Source organism: Lithobates pipiens, unplaced genomic scaffold, assembly GCF_037356315.1.
Source record: "Lithobates pipiens isolate NorthernLeopardFrog02 unplaced genomic scaffold, aLitPip1_a1.2 Scaffold_10, whole genome shotgun sequence".
NCBI classification, from domain to species: domain Eukaryota; kingdom Metazoa; phylum Chordata; class Amphibia; order Anura; family Ranidae; genus Lithobates; species Lithobates pipiens.
Genome location: NW_027507686.1, coordinates 227,006,494 through 227,026,650, shown reverse-complemented (window position 1 = coordinate 227,026,650; position 20,157 = coordinate 227,006,494). Strand labels below are relative to the sequence as shown.

At 42.9% G+C, this 20,157-nt stretch overlaps 1 protein-coding gene and 1 pseudogene across 3 annotated transcripts in view; both read right to left on the bottom strand.

The window, feature by feature from the left end:
* The window catches only part of ANO1 (anoctamin 1), a 322,106-nt gene that overhangs the window by 206,643 nt on the left and 95,306 nt on the right, over positions 1–20,157 (bottom strand). For all 3 annotated transcript variants that reach the window (XM_077462289.1, XM_077462271.1, XM_077462279.1), the window contains exon 2: positions 18,025–18,176. In XM_077462289.1, the coding sequence (XP_077318415.1) occupies positions 18,025–18,135 (111 nt within the window). In that variant the 5' untranslated portion in view covers positions 18,136–18,176. The remainder of the gene's footprint in view (positions 1–18,024; positions 18,177–20,157) is intronic.
* Positions 3,466–4,049, bottom strand: LOC143942385 (peptidyl-prolyl cis-trans isomerase FKBP3 pseudogene; annotated as a pseudogene).

Below are 20,157 nucleotides of genomic sequence, written 5' to 3'. Positions count from 1 at the left end.
TACACTGCCACCCCCTGGTTAACCCCTTCACTGTCAGTGTCATTTACACAGGAATCAGTGCATTTGTATAGCACTGATTGCTGTATAAATGACAATGGTCCCAAAAATGTGTCAAAAATGTCCGATGTGTCCGCCATAATGTCGCAGTCATGATAAAAATCGCTGATCGCCGCCATTACTAGTAAAAAAAAATTATTAATAAAAATGCCATAAAACTATCCCCTATTTTGTAAATGCTATAACTTTTGCGCAAACCAATCAACAATCGCTTATTGCGATTTTTTTTACCAAAAATATGTAGGAATACGTATCGGCCTAAACTGTGGGAAAAAAATGTTTTTTTATATATTTTTGTGGGATATTTATTATAGCAAAAAGTAAAAAATTCTGCGTTTTTTAAAAAATTGTCGCTCTATTTTTGTTTATAGCACAAAAAATAAAAAATGCAGAGGTGATCAAATACCACCAAAAGAAAGCTCTATTTGTGGGGAAAAAAGGACATCAATTTTGTTTGGGAGCCACATCGCACGATCGCGCAATTGTCAGTTAAAGCGACACAGTGCCGAATCACAAAAAGTGGTCTGGTCTAAAGCCAGCAAAATGGTCCGGTCTGAAAGTGGACATAGAGCTCCTCTTGCGCTGGGCATTTTTGAGGGTCTCTTACCCTTCATTCCCTTACTTAGTTTAATGCCCATAATGACTGGCCAGTCTTCTCTACGTGTACCTATACCCTTTTTCCTCTAAACTACTTTATCTAGCAGATGTACTACATATACCTGTGAACAGCACTATTCTTCCCTTTCTTATCTATAACACTCCGATGGACAGTAGACAGGGACAACATAACATATAACCACCAATCAATACAGTTCGATTAAGGTGGGTAAAATAGGTACCCTTTGTCCTGAAAAAATGCTTTACCGCTCAAGGAAGTTTGATATTTAAATGTAAGCAAAAGGCTTACCTCAACCGGCTGATTATCAGAAATTCCCGGATCGTCTCAAGCTCCTCGTTTCCCATTCTCAGGTCATTTCCATTACACACTGTGACTTCACTATGTATATGTAGGGATTAACAACCACTTTAAGATTTGCATGTAATCTCACCTGCCCAGTGCCCATATCGCTGGATGTATTTATTGTTTTGATGTGCTGTTTTTACAGTAGGCAAACTTTAATTTGAATGTCTCCGATATGTGACAGGTTTGGTTTAATAATAGATGCCAGCAACACACTACTACAACACACTACTTCTACTATGCAAAGTGTGGTCTACTAACCAAGCATGTCTGTTTACATTACGTACAAGCATACAACCTTTACTAGCGATTTTTATTGTTAGGAAATGAAAGCCGTATTAAAACCCGCTGACTTTTTTTTTTCTTTCTACACCTATAAGAGAAAAGGTATAATGAGCTAGTACATAACCGCATACAAAAAGGGCAGCTATTGGCTACTGGCTATGAACTTCCTTATTCTAGTCCGGTTGAACGTCATCACGTTTGAATCTGTCGGACTTTGGTGTGATTGTGTGTGGCCAAGTCCGTTCATTCTGAAAGTCTGCCGGAACTCTGCTGAAAGTCCATCGGGAAGACCGTCAGACCTAGTCCGTCGAAAAGTCCGGTCGTGTGTACGCGGAATTAGAAACCTTGTTTTTTTCAAAATTTTGCTAGCAAAAAATAAAATAAAAATCTAGCGGTGATTTAATACCACCAAAAGAAAGCTCTATTTTTGGGAAGAAAATGATAAAAAATGAATTTGGGTACAGTGTTGCATTACCACGCAATTGTTATTCTAAGCCCTTGTACACACGATCGGAGATTCCGACGGAATGTGTCCGATCGGAACGTTTTGTCGGATATTCCGACTGTGTGTGGTCAGACTGTTTCCGTCGGAATATCTGTCGGACCAAATTTTCCAACTTGCCGGAAATATTTTCCGAAAAAAAAAAGGCTCCAATCGGACATACTCCGATCATGTGTAGAGAATTCCGATCGGACAAAGTGCCACGCATGCTCAGATCAAATTCCTACATCAAAGCTGAAAAAAAAATGTGCATTTATTATATTTTCTGAAAATTTGAATTTAACCTTTAAGGCCGGCCATAGACGAGTTGAAAACTGAACGTTCTATCGATTGAAAAACGAAAGCGGAGCATACAATTGTGCCATCATTTGTTTTGTTTTTCTAAACAAAATCCAGCATGTTGGCTCAGGCACTTTTGATTGCGGCACAAAAATCAAAATTTTTGTTCAGTTTTTGACACATCTATGCCCAGCTTTACGAAGCCCTGTCTAACAGGGCCTTCTCGTCAACATCAGTGCCTAACCTCACAACCTCTCGTCAGCATCAGTGATCTCTCGAAGAACAAACATTCCCATAGACCAGGGATATGCAATTAGCGGACCTCCAGCTGTTGCAGAACTTCAAGTCCCATGAGGCATAGCAAGACTGACAGCAACAAGCATGACACCCAGGGGCAGAGGCATGATGGGACTTGTAGTTTTGCAACAGCTGGAGGTCCGCTAATTGCATATCCTTGCCATAGACACACTCCTAAACCTTGTGGACAGCCTTCTCAGAAGAGTTGAAGCTGTTATAGCTGCATAGGGTGGGCCAACTCAATATTGAACCCTAAGGACTAAGAATAGGATGCCAATAAAGTTCATGTAAGGGGGCAGGTGTCCCAATACTTTTAAATATATATATATATATATATATATATATATATATATATATATACCAGGCTTTTTTTTTATTTTCTCAGAGAATAGGTGCAGGAACTCTTCCCTTTTAAGTCATTTATAGAATACTGACCAAAGTATAATTTTCTGCTACTAAGTAATTTGTATGGAACTTAATAGACCCCACCTCAGCAACAATGGACCCCCTAGAAACAAAGGATCTCCCATGCAACAATGTATCCCCCAGCAACAAAGTACCACCCCAGCAACTGTAGACCCCCAGCTGCAACAACAGATCTCCCAGCAGCCAGCATCAATAGACTCTCCAGCAACCAGCAGTAATAGACCTCTCCCTCAATGGTACATCCCTCCCAGCAACAATTGACCCCCTGGCAACATAAGACCCGCTGCCAGCAACAATAGGCCCCCACACAAAAATAGATCCCTACCAGCGACAATAGATCCCCCAGAAGACAGCATCACTAGACCCTCCTGCACCCCCCGGTACTCCTTGCCATAAAATACATCCATTGCTGGAGGTGCCTGCACTGCGTTCCCGCTGAAAAAAAGCCCTGTATATATACATATATACACAGTATATGGCATTGATATTGGTATAAGAAAGTTAATGTGTTGTTGTTATTATTATATGCGATTTATATAGCACCAACACTTTGTAAAGCATTATACAGTTTATCTACATGGTAGTTGGTAGCAGAGGAGTAAACACATCATTTTTATTCGATCACATTCCAGTAGTTGAAGATCACAGCTGTTATTTTTCAGTTGAAGTCAGCCAGTTCCACTTCAAAAAACAGCTTGGCATTAGGTGGGATTTTGGAGTCAGGTTGACCCTTCCTGGCATAGGCCCATTCAGACTCGATTTCAAGTTGAGGTTTATCACCTTTGCTGATGGTGAGTATATTGCTTTCAAACACGGTTCCATCCGCCAAAGTCCCAGTGTACCAACAACGTACAGTGTCTCCTTTCTTTGGAAAGTTGGTCTTGTCTCCCTTCTTCAGAGTGGACTTGATGTACTTGAGGGGACCCTCATCAACCACCTCTTCTATCTTGGTTTCAGCATGCTTTCCATCTTAAGATCCTTCACTTATCTTGTCACACCTTCAGCTCCATCTGTTCCCTTGAAACGCTTTGCTTTAAATAATTCGTTCTAGGCTGTGATGAGATGATCCTTCTTGGCTGTTTTGGCTATATTTTTGACATTTCCAAGCAACTTGTGTTCTGCCAGGAACAACTCCGATGAGTGCTGCTGTAGGAAGACGATTGCATCCTTCTTCGGTAAATCATCGTCGGGAAGTTGCTCCTCGCTCCACTCTGGGCTCGGCTCTCCATTTGCAGAAGCCATGACATGTGCTTTTTCTTATAACCCCTCCCTCAATTGTAAAGCATTATACAATATAAAGGTACAAGTAGAATTCAAGTTAAAAATAAAATTCAAGACAGAAGGGTTGGAAAGCCCTAATCAAGATGGCTTACAATCTACAAATTAGCTTCCCTAAAGAGATGTGTTTTCAGGAATCACCTAAAGTAGACATAGTGAGAATCTGAGCGGTTGGTAAGGTAGATGAGTCTGACAGCGCCATTCATGATAGACTGAAGGTTGGATAGCCTGAGGAGAGGGACTTGCAATAGTTAGTATAAGAGATTACAAGGGAGTGAATGAATAGCTTGGGGACTTTGTTGGTTAGGAAGGGGCTTATTTTGGAAATGTTAAGAATGTGAATATTGGACAGTGATTAGATCTGAGGCTGAAAGGACAGGTCAGGCTCCAGGATTACTCCGAGCACCCTGGCCTGAGGGGAAGGAAGGATATTTGTAGTAATGATCTTGATGGAATAGTTGGGAGAAAAGGCATGAAGGGGAAGGGAATATTATGATATTATGAGCTCAGTTTTAGGACGTGGTGTGACATCCACACTGAATAGTGCAGAAGGAATAGGCACCACACAGTGACTTAGACCTTGCATAGTATTAGAAGTCGCTAATAATCAAATGTCCATAAACATCAATAGTCCATAGGACATGGTAGTGTGCTCCACCAGTCTATGACAGAGTTTCTCAAACTTTTTTGTCTTGCACTGCATCAAAAAGATCTAAATATTTTCATGGCACACCTCAAAAGATTTAACAATTTTTGTGGTGAAGAACTTATTTATTTTTACATATATATTTCATTTAAAATTTAATGTAAAGGATGTGCCTGCTTTTTCGAGAGAAAAACAGATTGAAGCGATTGTAATCTTCTTTGTACTTGCGCTTCCTTACTTTTCATTTAACAATTTCTCTTTCAGAGTTCCAGACTTGATTAACCACTTCAATACCGGGCACTTAAACACCTTCCTGCCCAGACCAATTTTCAGCGCTGTCGCACTTTGAATGACAATTGCGCGGTCATGCTGCACTGTACCCAAATGAAATTTTTATCATTTTTTTCCCACAAATAGAGATTTCTTTTGGTGGTATTTGATCACCTCTGCGGTTTTTATTTTTTGCTAAACAAATAAAAAAATACCGAAAATTTTCAAAAAAAAAAGTTTTTTTTGTTTCAGTTTCAAAACTGCAAATAAGTATGTTTTTTCCTTCACTGATGGGCACTGATGGGGTTACACTGATGGGCAATGATAAGGCGGCTCTGATGGGCACCGATGAGGTGGCACCAATGAAGTGGCACTGATGAGGTGGCATTGATGGACACCGATATGTGGCACTGATAGGCGGCACTGATGGGTGGCACTGATGGGCGACACAGATGGGCACTAATAGGTGGCACAAATTGGCACTGATAGCTGGCATGGATTGGCATGGATGGGCATGGATAGGTGGCACAGGTGGGCATGGGTAGGCGGCACAGGTGGGCATGGGTAGGCGGCACAGGTGGGCATGGATGGGCACTGATAGGCGGCACAGATGGGAACTGATAGTACAATATATTATAATACAATGCCGCCTAATGGATGCCAATCAGTGCCAAACAATAATGCATGCCAATCAGTGATGCCCATTGTGGGCACTGATTGGCATCCATTATGGGCACTGATTGGCATCCATTGTGGCACTGACTGGAATCCCTGGTGGTCTAGGGTGGCATACCTTGTCCTGGGCATCCCTGGTGGTCTGGTGACGTCCCTGGTGGTCCAGTGTGGGCATCCTCGGGGGGTCGATCAGCACAGACCCCCCCTGTCAGAGGAGCAGACGATCGGCTCTCCTCTACTCGCGTCTGACAGACGCGAGTGAGGAAAAGCCGATCACCGGCTTTTCCTATTTACACTGTGATCAGCCGTGATTGGACACGGCTGATCACGTGGTAAAGAGTCTCCGTCGGAGACTGTTTACCGAGATCGTAGTTGCCGGGTGTCAGACTGACACCCCGCAACAACGATCGCCGCGATGCGTGCCCCCGGGGGCGCGCAGCGGCTCATAATCCTGATCACGTCATATGACGTCCGATCAGGATTATGCAACCACTTTGCCACCGTCTATTTGTTATAGGGCGGGCGGCAAGTGGTTAAGTATTTCTCATTTGCTAAACAATGAACAAACTTTATTTATAAGCATCAAATTTGGAATGGAAAGGTCTCTATTATTATAATATAAAGGAGATGGGATCTCACCGCTCCGGGAGCACACATGCAGGCTGTAAACTGTCTCTTCGGATGGGAAGCCACAGGTGCTGGCTGTTACCACTAGCAACAGACGAAAAACAAGCTCTGGACTGCCGCACTCTTCAGAAGACCACTTTCTTTTATTGGAAAATCACATCACAGCTCAACAAACACAGCGAACAAGGAAAAATTGCTGACGTTTTCGCACTAGCTGTAGTGCTTATTATGAATAAGCACTACAGCTAGTGCGAAACGTCAGAAATGTTTCCTTTTTCGCTGTGTTTGTTGAGCTGTGATTTGATTTTCCAATAAAAGAAAGTGGTCTTCTGAAGAGTGCGGCAGTCCAGAGCTTGTTTTTCGTCTATTATTATAATATACTTAGAGCAATCAAGTTCTCCTGAGATTTCACAGAAGTCTTAAGGCCCATATACATGGTCAGAAAATCTGAAGATAAATTTCGTCCGATGAACGATCTGCTGATTTTATGATCGCTTAGTATGCTGCTTTTGACAGCCGATTACGAATTTTCAGCAGACAAAAACTGGATGTGCAGGATTGAAAATTTTTGTCTGAACGTCCGATTTTTCTTTTCATTAGTACGGTTTTCTGACAAAAAAAAAAAATCTGAGGAGCAAGACTAGGCATGCTCACAAATGAAAGAACACATACAAAACAATTTAACACATTGTTTCACTTCCGAAGTTGAATACTGTTGTCAGAAAATTTTCTAATTGGTGAGTACCCTCTTCACTTTCGATTTGAGACTAGCATCCAACAGAAAACTGATGAAAATTCGTCCAATATTCTGACCGTATGTACAAGGCTGTACGCTACGAAAGAAACCAATGAATGAGAGACTGACAGAGATTTCGCTTTTATATGTGTTACTTTTTTAACTTTTGCGACATTAAATTTTTCGATATATTCAAAGTTTCAAAATGCTAGCAATTTCAATTTTTTTTCAAAACTCCCACAGCCCACCTGCGTATCTCACGCGGAACACAGTTTGGGAATCACTGGTCTATAAGGAGGTCCTAAGGATAGGTGTCCAAGCACTAGGGCAAGCTTATCACAGGAGCAGAAGCAGGTTCTATGTAAACAGGGAGAAAAGAGAAGAAAAGCCCCTCTAAGTGCGGACAACATAAAAGGTTTATTCATCGACTAAAATGACAAGGGGCAACACACATTAACCGCTTCAGCCCCGGAAGATTTTACCCCCTTCCTGATCAGAGCACTTTTTGCGATTCGGCACTGCGTCGCTTTAACTGACAATTGCGCGGTCGTGTGACGTTGCATCCAAACAAAATTGAGATCCTTTTTTTCCCACAAATAGAACTTTCTTTTGGTGGTATTTGATCACCTCTGTGGTTTATATATATCCCCCAAAAATATCTAAAATAAATTTTTCCTCAGTTTAGACCGATATGTATTCTGCTACATATTTTTGGTAAAAAAATTGCAATAAGCATATATTGATTGGTTTACACAAAAGTTATAGCGTCTACAAAATAGGAGATAGTTTTATGGCATTTTATTATAATTATTTTTTTTAATTAGTAATGGCGGCGATCTGCGAATTTTATCATGACTGCAACATTATGGCAGACACATCGGACACTTTTGACACCATTTGGGACCATTGTCATTTATACAGTACTAAAAAAATGCACTGATTACTGTGTAAATGACACTGGCCAGGAAGGGGTTAAACACTAGGGGGCGATCAAGGGCTTAAGTGTGTCCTAGGGAGTGATTCTAATTGTGGGAGGATGGGCTTCCACTCAAATTACAGCAATCACTGCTCCCAATGACAGGGAGCAATGATCTCTGTCGTGTCACAATACAGAACGGGGAAGTGTCTTGTTTACATCTGTCCATTCTGCGGCTCCGTGGCACGATCGACGGGACACGAGCGGACATTGAGTCCACGGGTCCCGCAGGCAGGGTCCCATTGTACGCAGCATGTGCATGCACGCTAGCCCTGCCAATTAAAGGGGACATACAGGTTTGCCCATTTGCCCACCGCTGCATTGTGCCGATGTATATCGGTGTGCAGTGGTCGGCAAGTGGTTAAGGAGGTCCGGCCTCCTCAACGTGGCAGCGGACCCTGGTGGTCTGTTTGATGGACATCCACCTCTGACATCCCAGTTTTCCCCTACATGACAAGCCGCTTTTAACTCTACTCAATGTGAGTTGCCCCTTTTGGGTGGAGCTCCACTTTACAGACAATGTCCAAATCAGTTTTAACACAAATGAATTATCTGGCGACGTATATAGATGATTACCATCTCAGAACACTTGCCACCACAAACTTCAAAATAATTCTAAAAGTAGAAACATATTTTGTGATAATAAAGTGAACGCACACTTCTATGTGAAAATACCACAAATGTTATATTTAAAGGGGGTGTCTTAAATAACTGCATATTTTCGCACTGCATATTACTGTCATTATTAAATTTAATTTGATATTACCGTATCTTTTTTTTTTTTTTCATCACACTATAAATGTGGGTCACCTAGAAAAAGAATATATCCACTTGGCAGCAGAATGTTCAATTTACACGAAGTCTGTCTAGGGACTTTTATTGTAAGTGAAGACTACACTCTGCACTGGATAAAAGGAGTGCCTGTACATCAGGATAGATGGCAAATCTGCTGCTTCCTGTTAAGGGGCTATATTCTGCAATACTGGGTTTTTCTTGCCCAGTTACAATGTGGGACCTCACATTCTCATCATCTCCATAACATAAGGGGAGGTGTTCTGTAGTCCAGCAGGGAGCTCGGATTAGGATTGATTACACTGTTTGAGATTCACTGAAGCAGAAGCAGGGTTGTTCGTTTACACAGCAGGTAGTTATGAGCTTGCTGGATTTCCGGCAGAGTCAACAGCTGGTTTTCTGTACTTTAGTATTTTTAAAGAAATGTGCGTGCATTGTAGAGATGTACTGAATTTGATTAGTTGTTTTTGTTTTTTTGACCATACAAGAGAAAATTTGAAAAACAGCCAAAATGACTTTCACCAAACATTCACCGGTAGGTAATTGCTGTCATATAAAACATATGCTCCAGGAAATTTTACCTGAGGTCAGGGGTGGACTGACAACTCATGGGGCCCCTGGGCAATCTGAGATTATGGGGCCACAGTATACACAAACAGTATACAATCACACAGTATACACAGACATTGGCTGAGAAGGTACTGGAGAAGTGGGGCAGCTATAATCTCTGGATTTTTAGACCAAAAGGATGTCGGTAAGGGACATTTCAGAGAGAGATGTAAAAAAAAACGCAGATTTTTACATACTGTCCCTGGTTTTACTGAGGCTGGCAACCCTGATGGGGCCCCCTAGTGGCTCGGGGCCCTCGGGCAGTGCCCGAGTGGCCCAATGGTCAGTCCACCCCTGCCTGAGGTGCATATTTGGTAAATGCCAGGTTTAATACCCATTATATATAAATCCAAAATCCCTCTTTCTGTATATCTGGCATTTTGCCTAAATGTAACACAATTTGCTTAAAGCCCAACTCTGCCTGCATACTTAGATGTTCCGGTTTAAATCATCAACCGTGTGAGTTGCTAAATGTTGTACCTTCATTACATGTAACCATATTGCTACACTTAGAGGCGCCTCTCTTCTCTTTTATACTCAGTTGTGACATGACACTACTTGTATATCAAGACATCGCTTGTATATCAAGTCAAATTTTATTTAAAAATTTAGCAAAATGCTCTCAAACCAAGTTGCTCTCAAACCAAGGTTTTACTGTATTGAGATACAATGCCAAATAAACTGGGAAAATAGATTTTGGGCTTACGTACACTCTTAAGCTTTCCAAAAATGTAAACATTTCTGTGACAGCAGACTGACCCCTATGTGAAAGTGCTGATCTCATCCCTAGGGCTGTACACTTAGACACATTTTGTACCTAGGTGGATGGTTGGTTTGGCTTTAGTAGTATTATTCTTCAACAATTGTAGGATATGAAATACATATGTACATATTGACACAGGAGAAAAAGGGCTCGGCAGATGCTAAATCTCTGTGTTTACAAAAGCACCTGCAGAATCCATGTAAAATGATGCGACCGAGAGTGCCCATTCACTGACATTTAAGTCATAGTCACTGACTGTCTTTAAACACAAGCATTTACAGTGAGGGAAAAAAGTATTTGATCCCTCACTGACAAAAAAATGATCAGTCTAGAATATTAATAGTAGGTTTATTTTAACAGTGAGAGACATAATAACAACAAAAATATCCAGAAAAATGCATTTAAAAAAAGTTATAAATTGATTAGCATTTTAACAAGTGAAATAATTATTTGATCCCTATCAATTAGCAAGATTTCTGGCTCCCAAGTGTCTTCTATACAGGTAACGAGCTGAGATTAGGAGCACTCTCTTAAAAGGAGTACTCCTAAACTCAGTTTGTTACCTGTATAAAAGACACCTGTCTACAGAAGCAATCAATCAGATTCCAATCTCTCCGCCATGGCCAAGACCAAAGACTTGTCCAAGGATGTCAGGGACAGGATTGTAGACCTACACAAGGCTGGAATGGGCTACAAGACCATGTAGAGAGGGTGTGAACAAAAAAGTGTGGATTCCCACAGACGGGTAACCCCAGAGAGAAGTCAGGATCACTGAGGAACAATAACCACTGATACATAACCATTTTGAAAATTTATTTTATACGAAAGTATTAGCTATCTAACATTACCAAATGAAAATTCATGGATATATCACTAAGACACGTAAAACATAGTACCGTATATACTCGAGTATAAGCCGAGATTTTCAGCCTCTTTTTTGAGGCTGAAAGTGCCCCCCTCGGCTTATACTCGAGTCATCGCTGTCTGCCCGCTCGATCAGCGTGTCGAGCAGACAGACAGCGGCCATTCTACAATTCAAAAGCCGCGCCTCCGGCTCCGCCTTCGCCTGTGATAGGCGGAACACTGAATTTCCCAGCAGCCTGTGTTCCGCCTATCACGGACATCGTATCATCCTCGTACTACGGACGAGGATGATACGATGTCAGTGATAGGCGGAACACAGGCTGCTGGGAAATTCAGTGTTCCGCCTATCACAGGCGAAGGAGGAGGCGCGGCTTTTGAATTTTACAATGGCCGCCGAAGAGGGCACGGGACGGAGGCAAGGCAAGGCAAGGCAAGGCACGGCACGGCACGGCACGGGACGGGACGGAGGCAAGGCAAGGCACGACACGACGGCAAGGCACGGCACGGCACGGGACGGAACGGAGGCAAGGAGGCAAGGCACGGGACGGAGGCTCGGGACAAAGGTAGGCTGGACACACACACACACACACACACACACACACACACACACACACACACACACACACACACACACAGATACACACACACACAGGGATGGGTGGATGGATGGAGACACACACAGGGATGGGTGGATGGATGGAGACACACACAGGGATGGATGGATGGAGACACACACACACAGGGATGGATGGATGGATGGAGACACACACACACAGGGATGGATGGATGGATGGACACACACACACACAGGGATGGATGGACGGACACACAGGGATGGACGGACACACAGGGATGGACGGACACACAGGGATGGACGGACACACACACAGGGATGGACAGGCATGTCTCACCCTCGGCTTATACACGAGTCAATAAGTTTGCCAGTTTTTTTGGGGGTAAATTGGGGGCCTCGGCTTATATTCGGGTCGGCCTATACTCGAGTATATACGGTATGTGAAAAGGCAACCTTGAAAAAACCCTATGAAAAGTGGATATCCAAGATTCGGAAAATCTCTCCAATCCTGGCAAGCACTAGCCTAGGGGGGACATTAATACACAGACAACTCGTGTTAACAGACAACATGTCGGAGCAGCACTGTGGTGTAGTGGTTAGCACTCTCACCTAGCATTAAGAAGGGTCGCTGGTTCAAATCCCAACCACGACACTACCTGCCTGGAGTTTGCATGTTCTCCCTGTGCCTGCTTGGGCTTCCTCCGGGTACTCCAGTTTCCTCTCACAATCCAAAGACATGCAGGTAGGTTAATTGGCTTCTGTCCAAAATTGCCCCTAGTACATGAATGGGGACCTAGGATTGTGGGCTTCTTGAGGGTAGACACTGGTATGAGTGTGCAATGTACAGGAATGGGGACAGTTGTAGACACTCACTCAGATTGAACTGGATGGACTGATGTCTTTATTCAACCTTACTAACTATGAAACTATATAACATAAACAATGTCCGGACGCCAGTGGGATCCGACCCTGGTCCCAAACTTGCATAAATACCAATAAACTTTATAAATTACAGAATAAAGCCAAGAAGCTGAAAAATCATCATAAACCCAGCAACATAGGGCCAGTGTCGAATCCCCCCCGGTGGCTTGAGCCGACGAAAAGAAAGAAAAGTATTAGACAGAAACTGGCCAGTAAAATATTCAATGTTACCATAAACCTCACAATATCAACCAAAACTCCCCATGTAGAGAGGGTGACAACAGTTGGCGTGATAATGCGTCAATGGAAGAAACAAAAAATAACTGTAAATCTCCCTCAGTCTGGGGCTCCATGCAAGATCTCACCTCGTGGAGTTTCAATGATCATGAGAACGGTGAGGAATCAGCCCAGAACTACACGGGAGACTCTCGTCAATGATCTCAAGGCAGCTGGGACCATAGTCACCAAGAAAACAATTGGTAACACACTACACTGTGAAGGACTGAAATCCTGCAGTGCCTGCAAGGTCCCCCTGCTCAAGAAAGCACATGTACAGGCCCGTCTGAAGTTTTCTAATGAACATCTGAATAATTCAGAGGAGAAATGGGTGACAGTGTTGTGGTCGGATGAGACCAAAATCAAGTTTTTTGGCATCAACTCAACTCGCCGTGTTTGGAGGAGGAGGAGGAGGAATGCTGTCTATGATCCCAAGAACCCCATCTTCACCATCATGGAGGTGGAAACATTATGCTTTGGGGGTGTTTTTCTGCTAAGGGGACAAGACAACTTCATCAAAGGGATGATGAACGGGGCCATGTACCGTCAAATCTTGGGGAGAACCTCCTTCCTTCAGCCAGGGCTTTGAAATTGGGTTGTGGAGGGGTATTCCAGCATGAAAATGACCCAAATCACACGGCCAGGGCAACAAAGGAGTTGCTCAAGAAGTCATATTTTGCAAAGGGGTCAAATATTTCACTCATTAAATGCAAATCAGTTTATAACTTTTTTTTTAAATGTGTTTTTCTTTTTCTTTTTTGTTATTCTGTCTCTCACTGTTAAAATAAACCTACCATTAAAATTATAGACTGATCATTTATTTGTCAAACTTACAAAATCAGCAGGGGATCAAATACTTTTTTCCCTCACTGTATGTATATTGTATGGACAGTAAATATAAATATATGTTAAAACTATGATAATGCAAACAGCGTCTTGAATGTTCAGTAGCTTGTAGAGGGTCCTCAGAAGAAACACTTGCCTGGTTAACGCTAAAGGTTTGGAAGTGAGAAACAACTGGTTCATACATGATGGCCAAGTGATAATCAGATTATTTTATTCCACTAGTACAAGGCAATCTATTTGTAGGAGAGAGGGACATTCTTCATAGAAAGGGATAATTAAATACAAAGTGTTTTTTTTTTAACCTTTTCATTATCAGTTCTACAAAACATGGAAGGGATTAAAGTTTTTAATTTTTTTATTTTTACAAATCTGACATTATAATGAAAGGCAGTGAACAAGACCATTGTATATATGATTTACTACCCGTCTTCTTCTATGACTTCATAGGTTTCCTTTGTACCCAAATACATGTACTATAATTTTCCATATTACCATGGCACTGTAAACAGAGATGTATCTACTGTTCTCACAGACAACTCTGCATTCTGTATACAAGGTTACATGGTAATTGGGTGTGTATATCTCCTTTTAGCTATGACAAACACCTCAAGCATTTTTGCAGACAATGTAGAAATTAAAAGGTTAGTTCCATTTACTGCACCTGACAATTTTTTTTTTTATTAACTAGTGAACGATATTCTAATACCGCGTACACCCGATCGGACTTTCCGGCAGACTTGGTCCGGCAGACCAGAGTCCGTCAGACAATTCGATCGTGTGTGGGCTCCAGCGGACTTTTTCTTCCCAAAAGTCTGGCGGACTTAGAAATAAGCCGGACTCGGCTTTTAGCGGACAATCCGTTCGTCTGTGTGCTAGTCCGACGGACTAAAACCGACGCTAAGGCAGCCATTGGCTACTGGTTATGAACTTCCTTATTCTACGTCCATCACATTAGAATCCGCCGGACTTTTGGAGAGATCGTGTGTGGCCAAGTCCGTTCGTTTGAAAGTCCGGCGGCCCTCAGCTACAAAGTCCTTCGGATTGTCCGCCGGACTAAGTCCATCAAAGTCCAGTCGTGTGTACGCGGCATAAGAATCATCGAAAATGTCACTAGGTACACTGGTTCCAGTTTGGCAAACGGGGACACTTCTTAGAATCAGGACAAGAATCCAGAGTTGATAATCCAAATCCATATAATCCAATGAGAGTGCCAAAGCAACATTCAAGAGTCCAAGGTTTTTAATAATACAATTGATTTATAGCAGAAAAAATCCAACACATTTCAGGGGCCAAATAGACACTCCCTTTATCAGGGCTGTGATTTACTGCTTGGAATAGTTTCAGGAGGGTAGGTTAAGACAATGTTAGTGAATGCAGCCAAGGTATGTACAGTATCTCACAAAAGTGAGTACAACTCTCACATTTTTGTAAATATTTTATTATATCTTTTCATGTGACAACACTGAAGAAATGACACTTTGCTACAATGTAAAGTAGTGAGTGTACAGCTTGTATAACAGTGTAGATTTGCTGTCCCCTCAAAATAACTCAACACACAGCCATTAATGTCTAAACCGCTGGCAACAAAAGTGAGTACACCCCTAAGTGAAAATGTCCAAATTGGGTAAAATTAGCCATTTTTCCTCCCCAATGTCATGTGACTCGTAAGTGTTACAAGGTCTCAGGTGTGAATGGGGAGCAGGTGTGTTAAATTTGGTGTTATCGCTCTCACTCTCATACTGGTCACTGGAAGTTCAACATGACACCTAATGTCAAAGAACTCTCTTAGGATCTGAAAAAAAAATATGCTGCTCTACATAAAGATGGCCTAGGCGATAAGAAGATTGCCAAGACCCTGAAACTGAGCTGCAGCACGGTGGCCAAGACCATACAGCAGTATAACAGGACAGGTCCCGCTCAGAACCGGCCTCGCCATCCACCAAAGAAATTCAGTGCACGTGCTCAGCATCATAGCCAGTGGTTGTCTTTGGGAAATAGACATATGAGGTCAGCCTGTCAGTGCTCAGACCATACGCCACACATTGCGTCAAATCGATCTGCATGGCTGTCGTCCCAGAAGGAAGCCACTTCTAAAGATAATGCAAAAGGAAGCCTGCAAACAGTTTGCTGAATACAAGCAGACTAAGGATGTGGATTACTGGAACCATGTCCTGTGGTCTGATGAGACCAAGATAAACTTATTTGGTTCAGATGGTGTCAAGTGTGTGTGGCTGCAACCAGGTGAGGAGTACAAAGACAAGCATGTCTTATCTATAGTCAAGCATGGTGGTGGGAGTGTCATGGTTAGGAGCTGCATAAGTGCTGCCGGCACTGGGAAGCTACAGTTCATTGAGGGAACCATGAATGCCAACATGTGACATACTGTGACATACTGAAGCAGAGCATGATTGCCTCCCTTCAGAGACTGGGCCGCAGGGCAGTATTCCAACATAACGACCCAAAACACACCTCCAAGACAACCACTGCCTTGCTAAAGAAGCTGAGGGTAAAGGTGATAGACTGACCGGGCATGTCTCCAGACCTAAACCCTATTAAGCATCTGTGGGTCATCCTCAAATGGAAGGTGGAGGAGCACAAGGTCCCTAACATCTACCAGCTCCGTGATGGAGAAGTGGAAGAGGACTCCAGTGGCAATCTGTGAAGCTCTGGTGAACTCCATGCCCAAGAGGGTTAAGGCAGTGCTGGAAAATAATGGTGGCCACACAAAATATTGACACTTTGGGCAAATTTGGACATTATTACTTCGGGGTGCACTGACTTTTGTTGCCAGCGGTTTAGACATTAATGACTTTGTGTTGAGTTATTTTGAGGGTACAGCAAATTTACACTGTTATACAAGCTGTACACTCACTACTTTACATTGTAGAGAAGTGTAATTTCTTCAGCGTTGTCACATGAAAAGATATAATAAAATATTTACAAAAATGTGAGGGGTGCACTCACTAATCCAATGACAATGCCAAACCAACATTCAAGAGTCCAAGGTTTTTAATAATACAATTGATTCATAGCAGAAAAAAAATCCAACACGTTTCAGGGGCCAAATAGACACTCCCTTTATCAGGGCTGTGATTTACTGCTTGGAATAGTTTCAGGAGGACAGGTTAAAACAGTGTTACTGAATGCAGCCAAGGTATGTATGTACATTTTTGAGAAAGATAGAGATGGGCTTTAATACGACACTACCTGCCTGGAGTTTGCATGTTCTCCCTGTGCCTGTGTGGGTTTCCTCCGGGTACTCTGGTTTCCTTCCACACTCCAAAGCCCTTGTACACACGGTCGGACATTCCAACGGAAAATGTCCGATCAGACCGTGTTGTCGGATAATCCGACTGTGTGTGGGCTCCATCGGACTGTTTCCGTCGGAATATCCAACCAACAAAGTTTTAGAGCAGGGCTATAAAATTTTCCGACAATATGATCCGATCGGACTTTGTCCGATCGTGTTTAGAGAATTCCGATCGGACAAAATGCCACGCATGCTCAGATCAAATTCCTAGACCAAAGCTATTGGCTACTAGCCTGAACGTAGTCCCTTCATAACAAAATAACGTCACCACGTTCTGAACGATTGGATTGTCCGAAAACTTTGTCCGACCGTATGCAACAGTTTCGGACAAAATCCGTGGGACAAAATCCAACGGATTTGGTTGGCAGAATGTCCGACTGTGTACAAGCCAAAGACATGCTGGTCGGTTAATTAGCTTCTGTCTAAATTGGCCCTAGTATATGAACGTGAGTTAGGAACCTTAGATTGTAAGCTCCTTGAAGGTAGGGAGCGATGTGAATGTACAATGTATATATAAAGCTCTGTGTAATTTGACAGCGCTATATAAGTACTTTAAATAATAATAATAAGCTGGGACCAGAGATTGACAACACTGCTTTCCTTGTATGGTGGAACTACAGGTCCTAGCGTGATCTGCTGCCATTGCAATACAATCAGCTGTGATAGTTCAGCTCTTTTGGGGACCTTTTATTCAACAGCGGAATGCACTCTAAGAAATGGGAGCCCGGACACCAGGTCATTATTCAAAATCAAGACGCCTGGCATAGATTTCCCATTACGTTCTAACAATTCAGACATTAGTAGACTTGACATGTCGCTTTGTATAAATGCTCTTTTCTTGGTGACAAATTGCCTTTGAAATGTAAACTTTTAGCATTGGCCCTAGTTTCCCTGGAGAAACGCATAAAAAAGAATATGGCCCTAAAAGGGTTAAAAGCTATTACAGAATGAAATCCCCAAGGAGCTATTGAGCAGCTGGAGAAAATGCTGCGCTCAGCTCTGATATTATGATATACAATACAGTAACATATGTTCCATAAAGTTGGCAACTTACCAGTGTGTCAGGTTGGATGTAGCCAATGTCTTCAATAGCCTTGATGTTGATAATGTGTATGCCTTTCTCTGAGTCTGTTGTGGCATGGTACTTCTCGTTCTCCCTCATCATCTGCTCTAAAGTACCTCCAGGATCGCAGGCAGTTAGCTGGTCTGCAAGAGACAAGAACACATCCAGCTGAGGCAGAGTGATCTGAGCCTGTCTCTCCCACGCCTCTAAAAAACCTGGTTTCCTCAGGCTCAGCCTCTCTAGTCTTCCTACTTGCTCTGCCCAGCAGCGTTTGTCAAACAGAGTCCCCTTAGGGATCCATTGTCAAAGTGTATTACTCAGCAAAGAGCTAATGCAATGACACGTTTGTTTAGTAAAGGGTGTATATGCAGCCAACGCGCCTTCCTACAAACGTCAAAAGTTTCCTTCAGGGTGAGAAACTTTTTCGTGCCAGGTCCACGGCACCTTTTTTGTGTTGAGCAAATATCCCAGTAAACATTGCTACTAAAAATCCTTCTTCCAAAACAATTGCTGGCCATGAACTATGTGATTTCCGTTAGGATGGAAGGTACTTGTGCATCATCTATGTACAAGATAGCCTGGAACAACGAGCACGAAGAACACATTTGATTTGGTCACGTGAATATCTTAGCAGGCTAGATGCATTTTTTTCTAATTAGTTAAAAGAAAAGTATTTGGGTTTTAAAAAATAAAAATAAACATTTGTACGCACCTTGGTGGATGCAGCATCAGTCCGATACGGCATCTGTCCCCACAGCCTCTATGACTGAGAACTGAGCGATCAAATGCCACTGTCAGTCACTGGCTCTCTGCTCTGCCCCTCCAGTGCTTACTGGAGCGCCGGGCTGTGCAGGGGGTGGGAGCCGCTGACTCAGTCTACCAGCTGCTTGCTGAGAGGCTGAGCCAGCTGCCGGTACAGGCATCTGGGTGTACCCCAACTGTAAAGTGGGGATCGATAAAGGATCCTGGGCCGCTGAGTGACATCAGCCGACACAGGTTTCCTGTAATCCCCAAGAGAAGTATAGCCTAAAAAGCCTAAAAAGGTCTGACTGGACTTATCCTTAAAGCGATTGTAAAGTCTCATTTTTTTTTCAATAAAAATAACAAACATGTTATACTTACTTGCCCTTTGTAGTGGTTTTGCACAGAGCAGCCCTGATCTTCCTCTTCTCGGGTCCCTCTTCAGTGCTCCTGGCTTGCTATGGGAGCACCCGAGCCGAGCCACAACTCCCTGTGTCCATTCAGACTCAGAGCTGCGGCCTCTCCTGATTGGCTGATTAACTTTGATTGACAGCAACTGTGTCTCAGCCAATCAGGAGAGAGATTCTAAGATGGCTGAGACACTCATGGACATTGTTGGACAGAGATGGGGCTCAGGTAAGTATTAGGAGGACTGCTGCATACAGAAGGATTTTTATTTTAAAGTGGTGTTGCCACTAAAAATAAATAAATAGTTTGAAATTCTTAAAAAAAAAAAGAAAATTGGAAAAAAAAAAATTTTTTACTCACCTCTAAATGCCTGTTGCTAGGGGGTCCCTCGTAGTCTGCCTTCTTCATTGCCCGGGCTGGACCCTGGGACAGGTACGTGTCCGATTATTAAAAGTCAGCATCTGCAGTATTTGTAGCTGCTGACTGTTAATTTTTTTTTTTCTTTTAGGGGGCACCCCACTTTAATGTATAGAACACATTAAAGCGGAGTTCCACCCAAAAAATGTATTTACGCTTTAAGGGTAGGTGACCCCCTGACATGCCACATTTGATATGTCATTTTTTGTAGGGGGAGCGGAGACCCTCTTTTTAGAGGGTTCCAGCTCCCACTTCATCCCGGGACACCGGAAGGAAGATCACCTTTCCCCCCTCCCTCTCGGCAATCATCTGGGACACGTCATAGGTCCAGGGTGATTGCCCAGCCAGTCACAGCGTGCAGCGCGGCTCGCGCATGCGCAGTGCGTGCTCGGCTGGGAAGACACAGCCAGGCGCCCACAGTGACAGAGAGGAGGGGAGACGAGCGGGGCTTCATTCCCCAGCATCGCTGGACCCTGGGACAGGTAAGTGTCTGATTATTTAAAGTCAGCAGCTGCAGTATTTATAGCTGCTGACTTTTAATTTTTTTTTTTTTTTTTA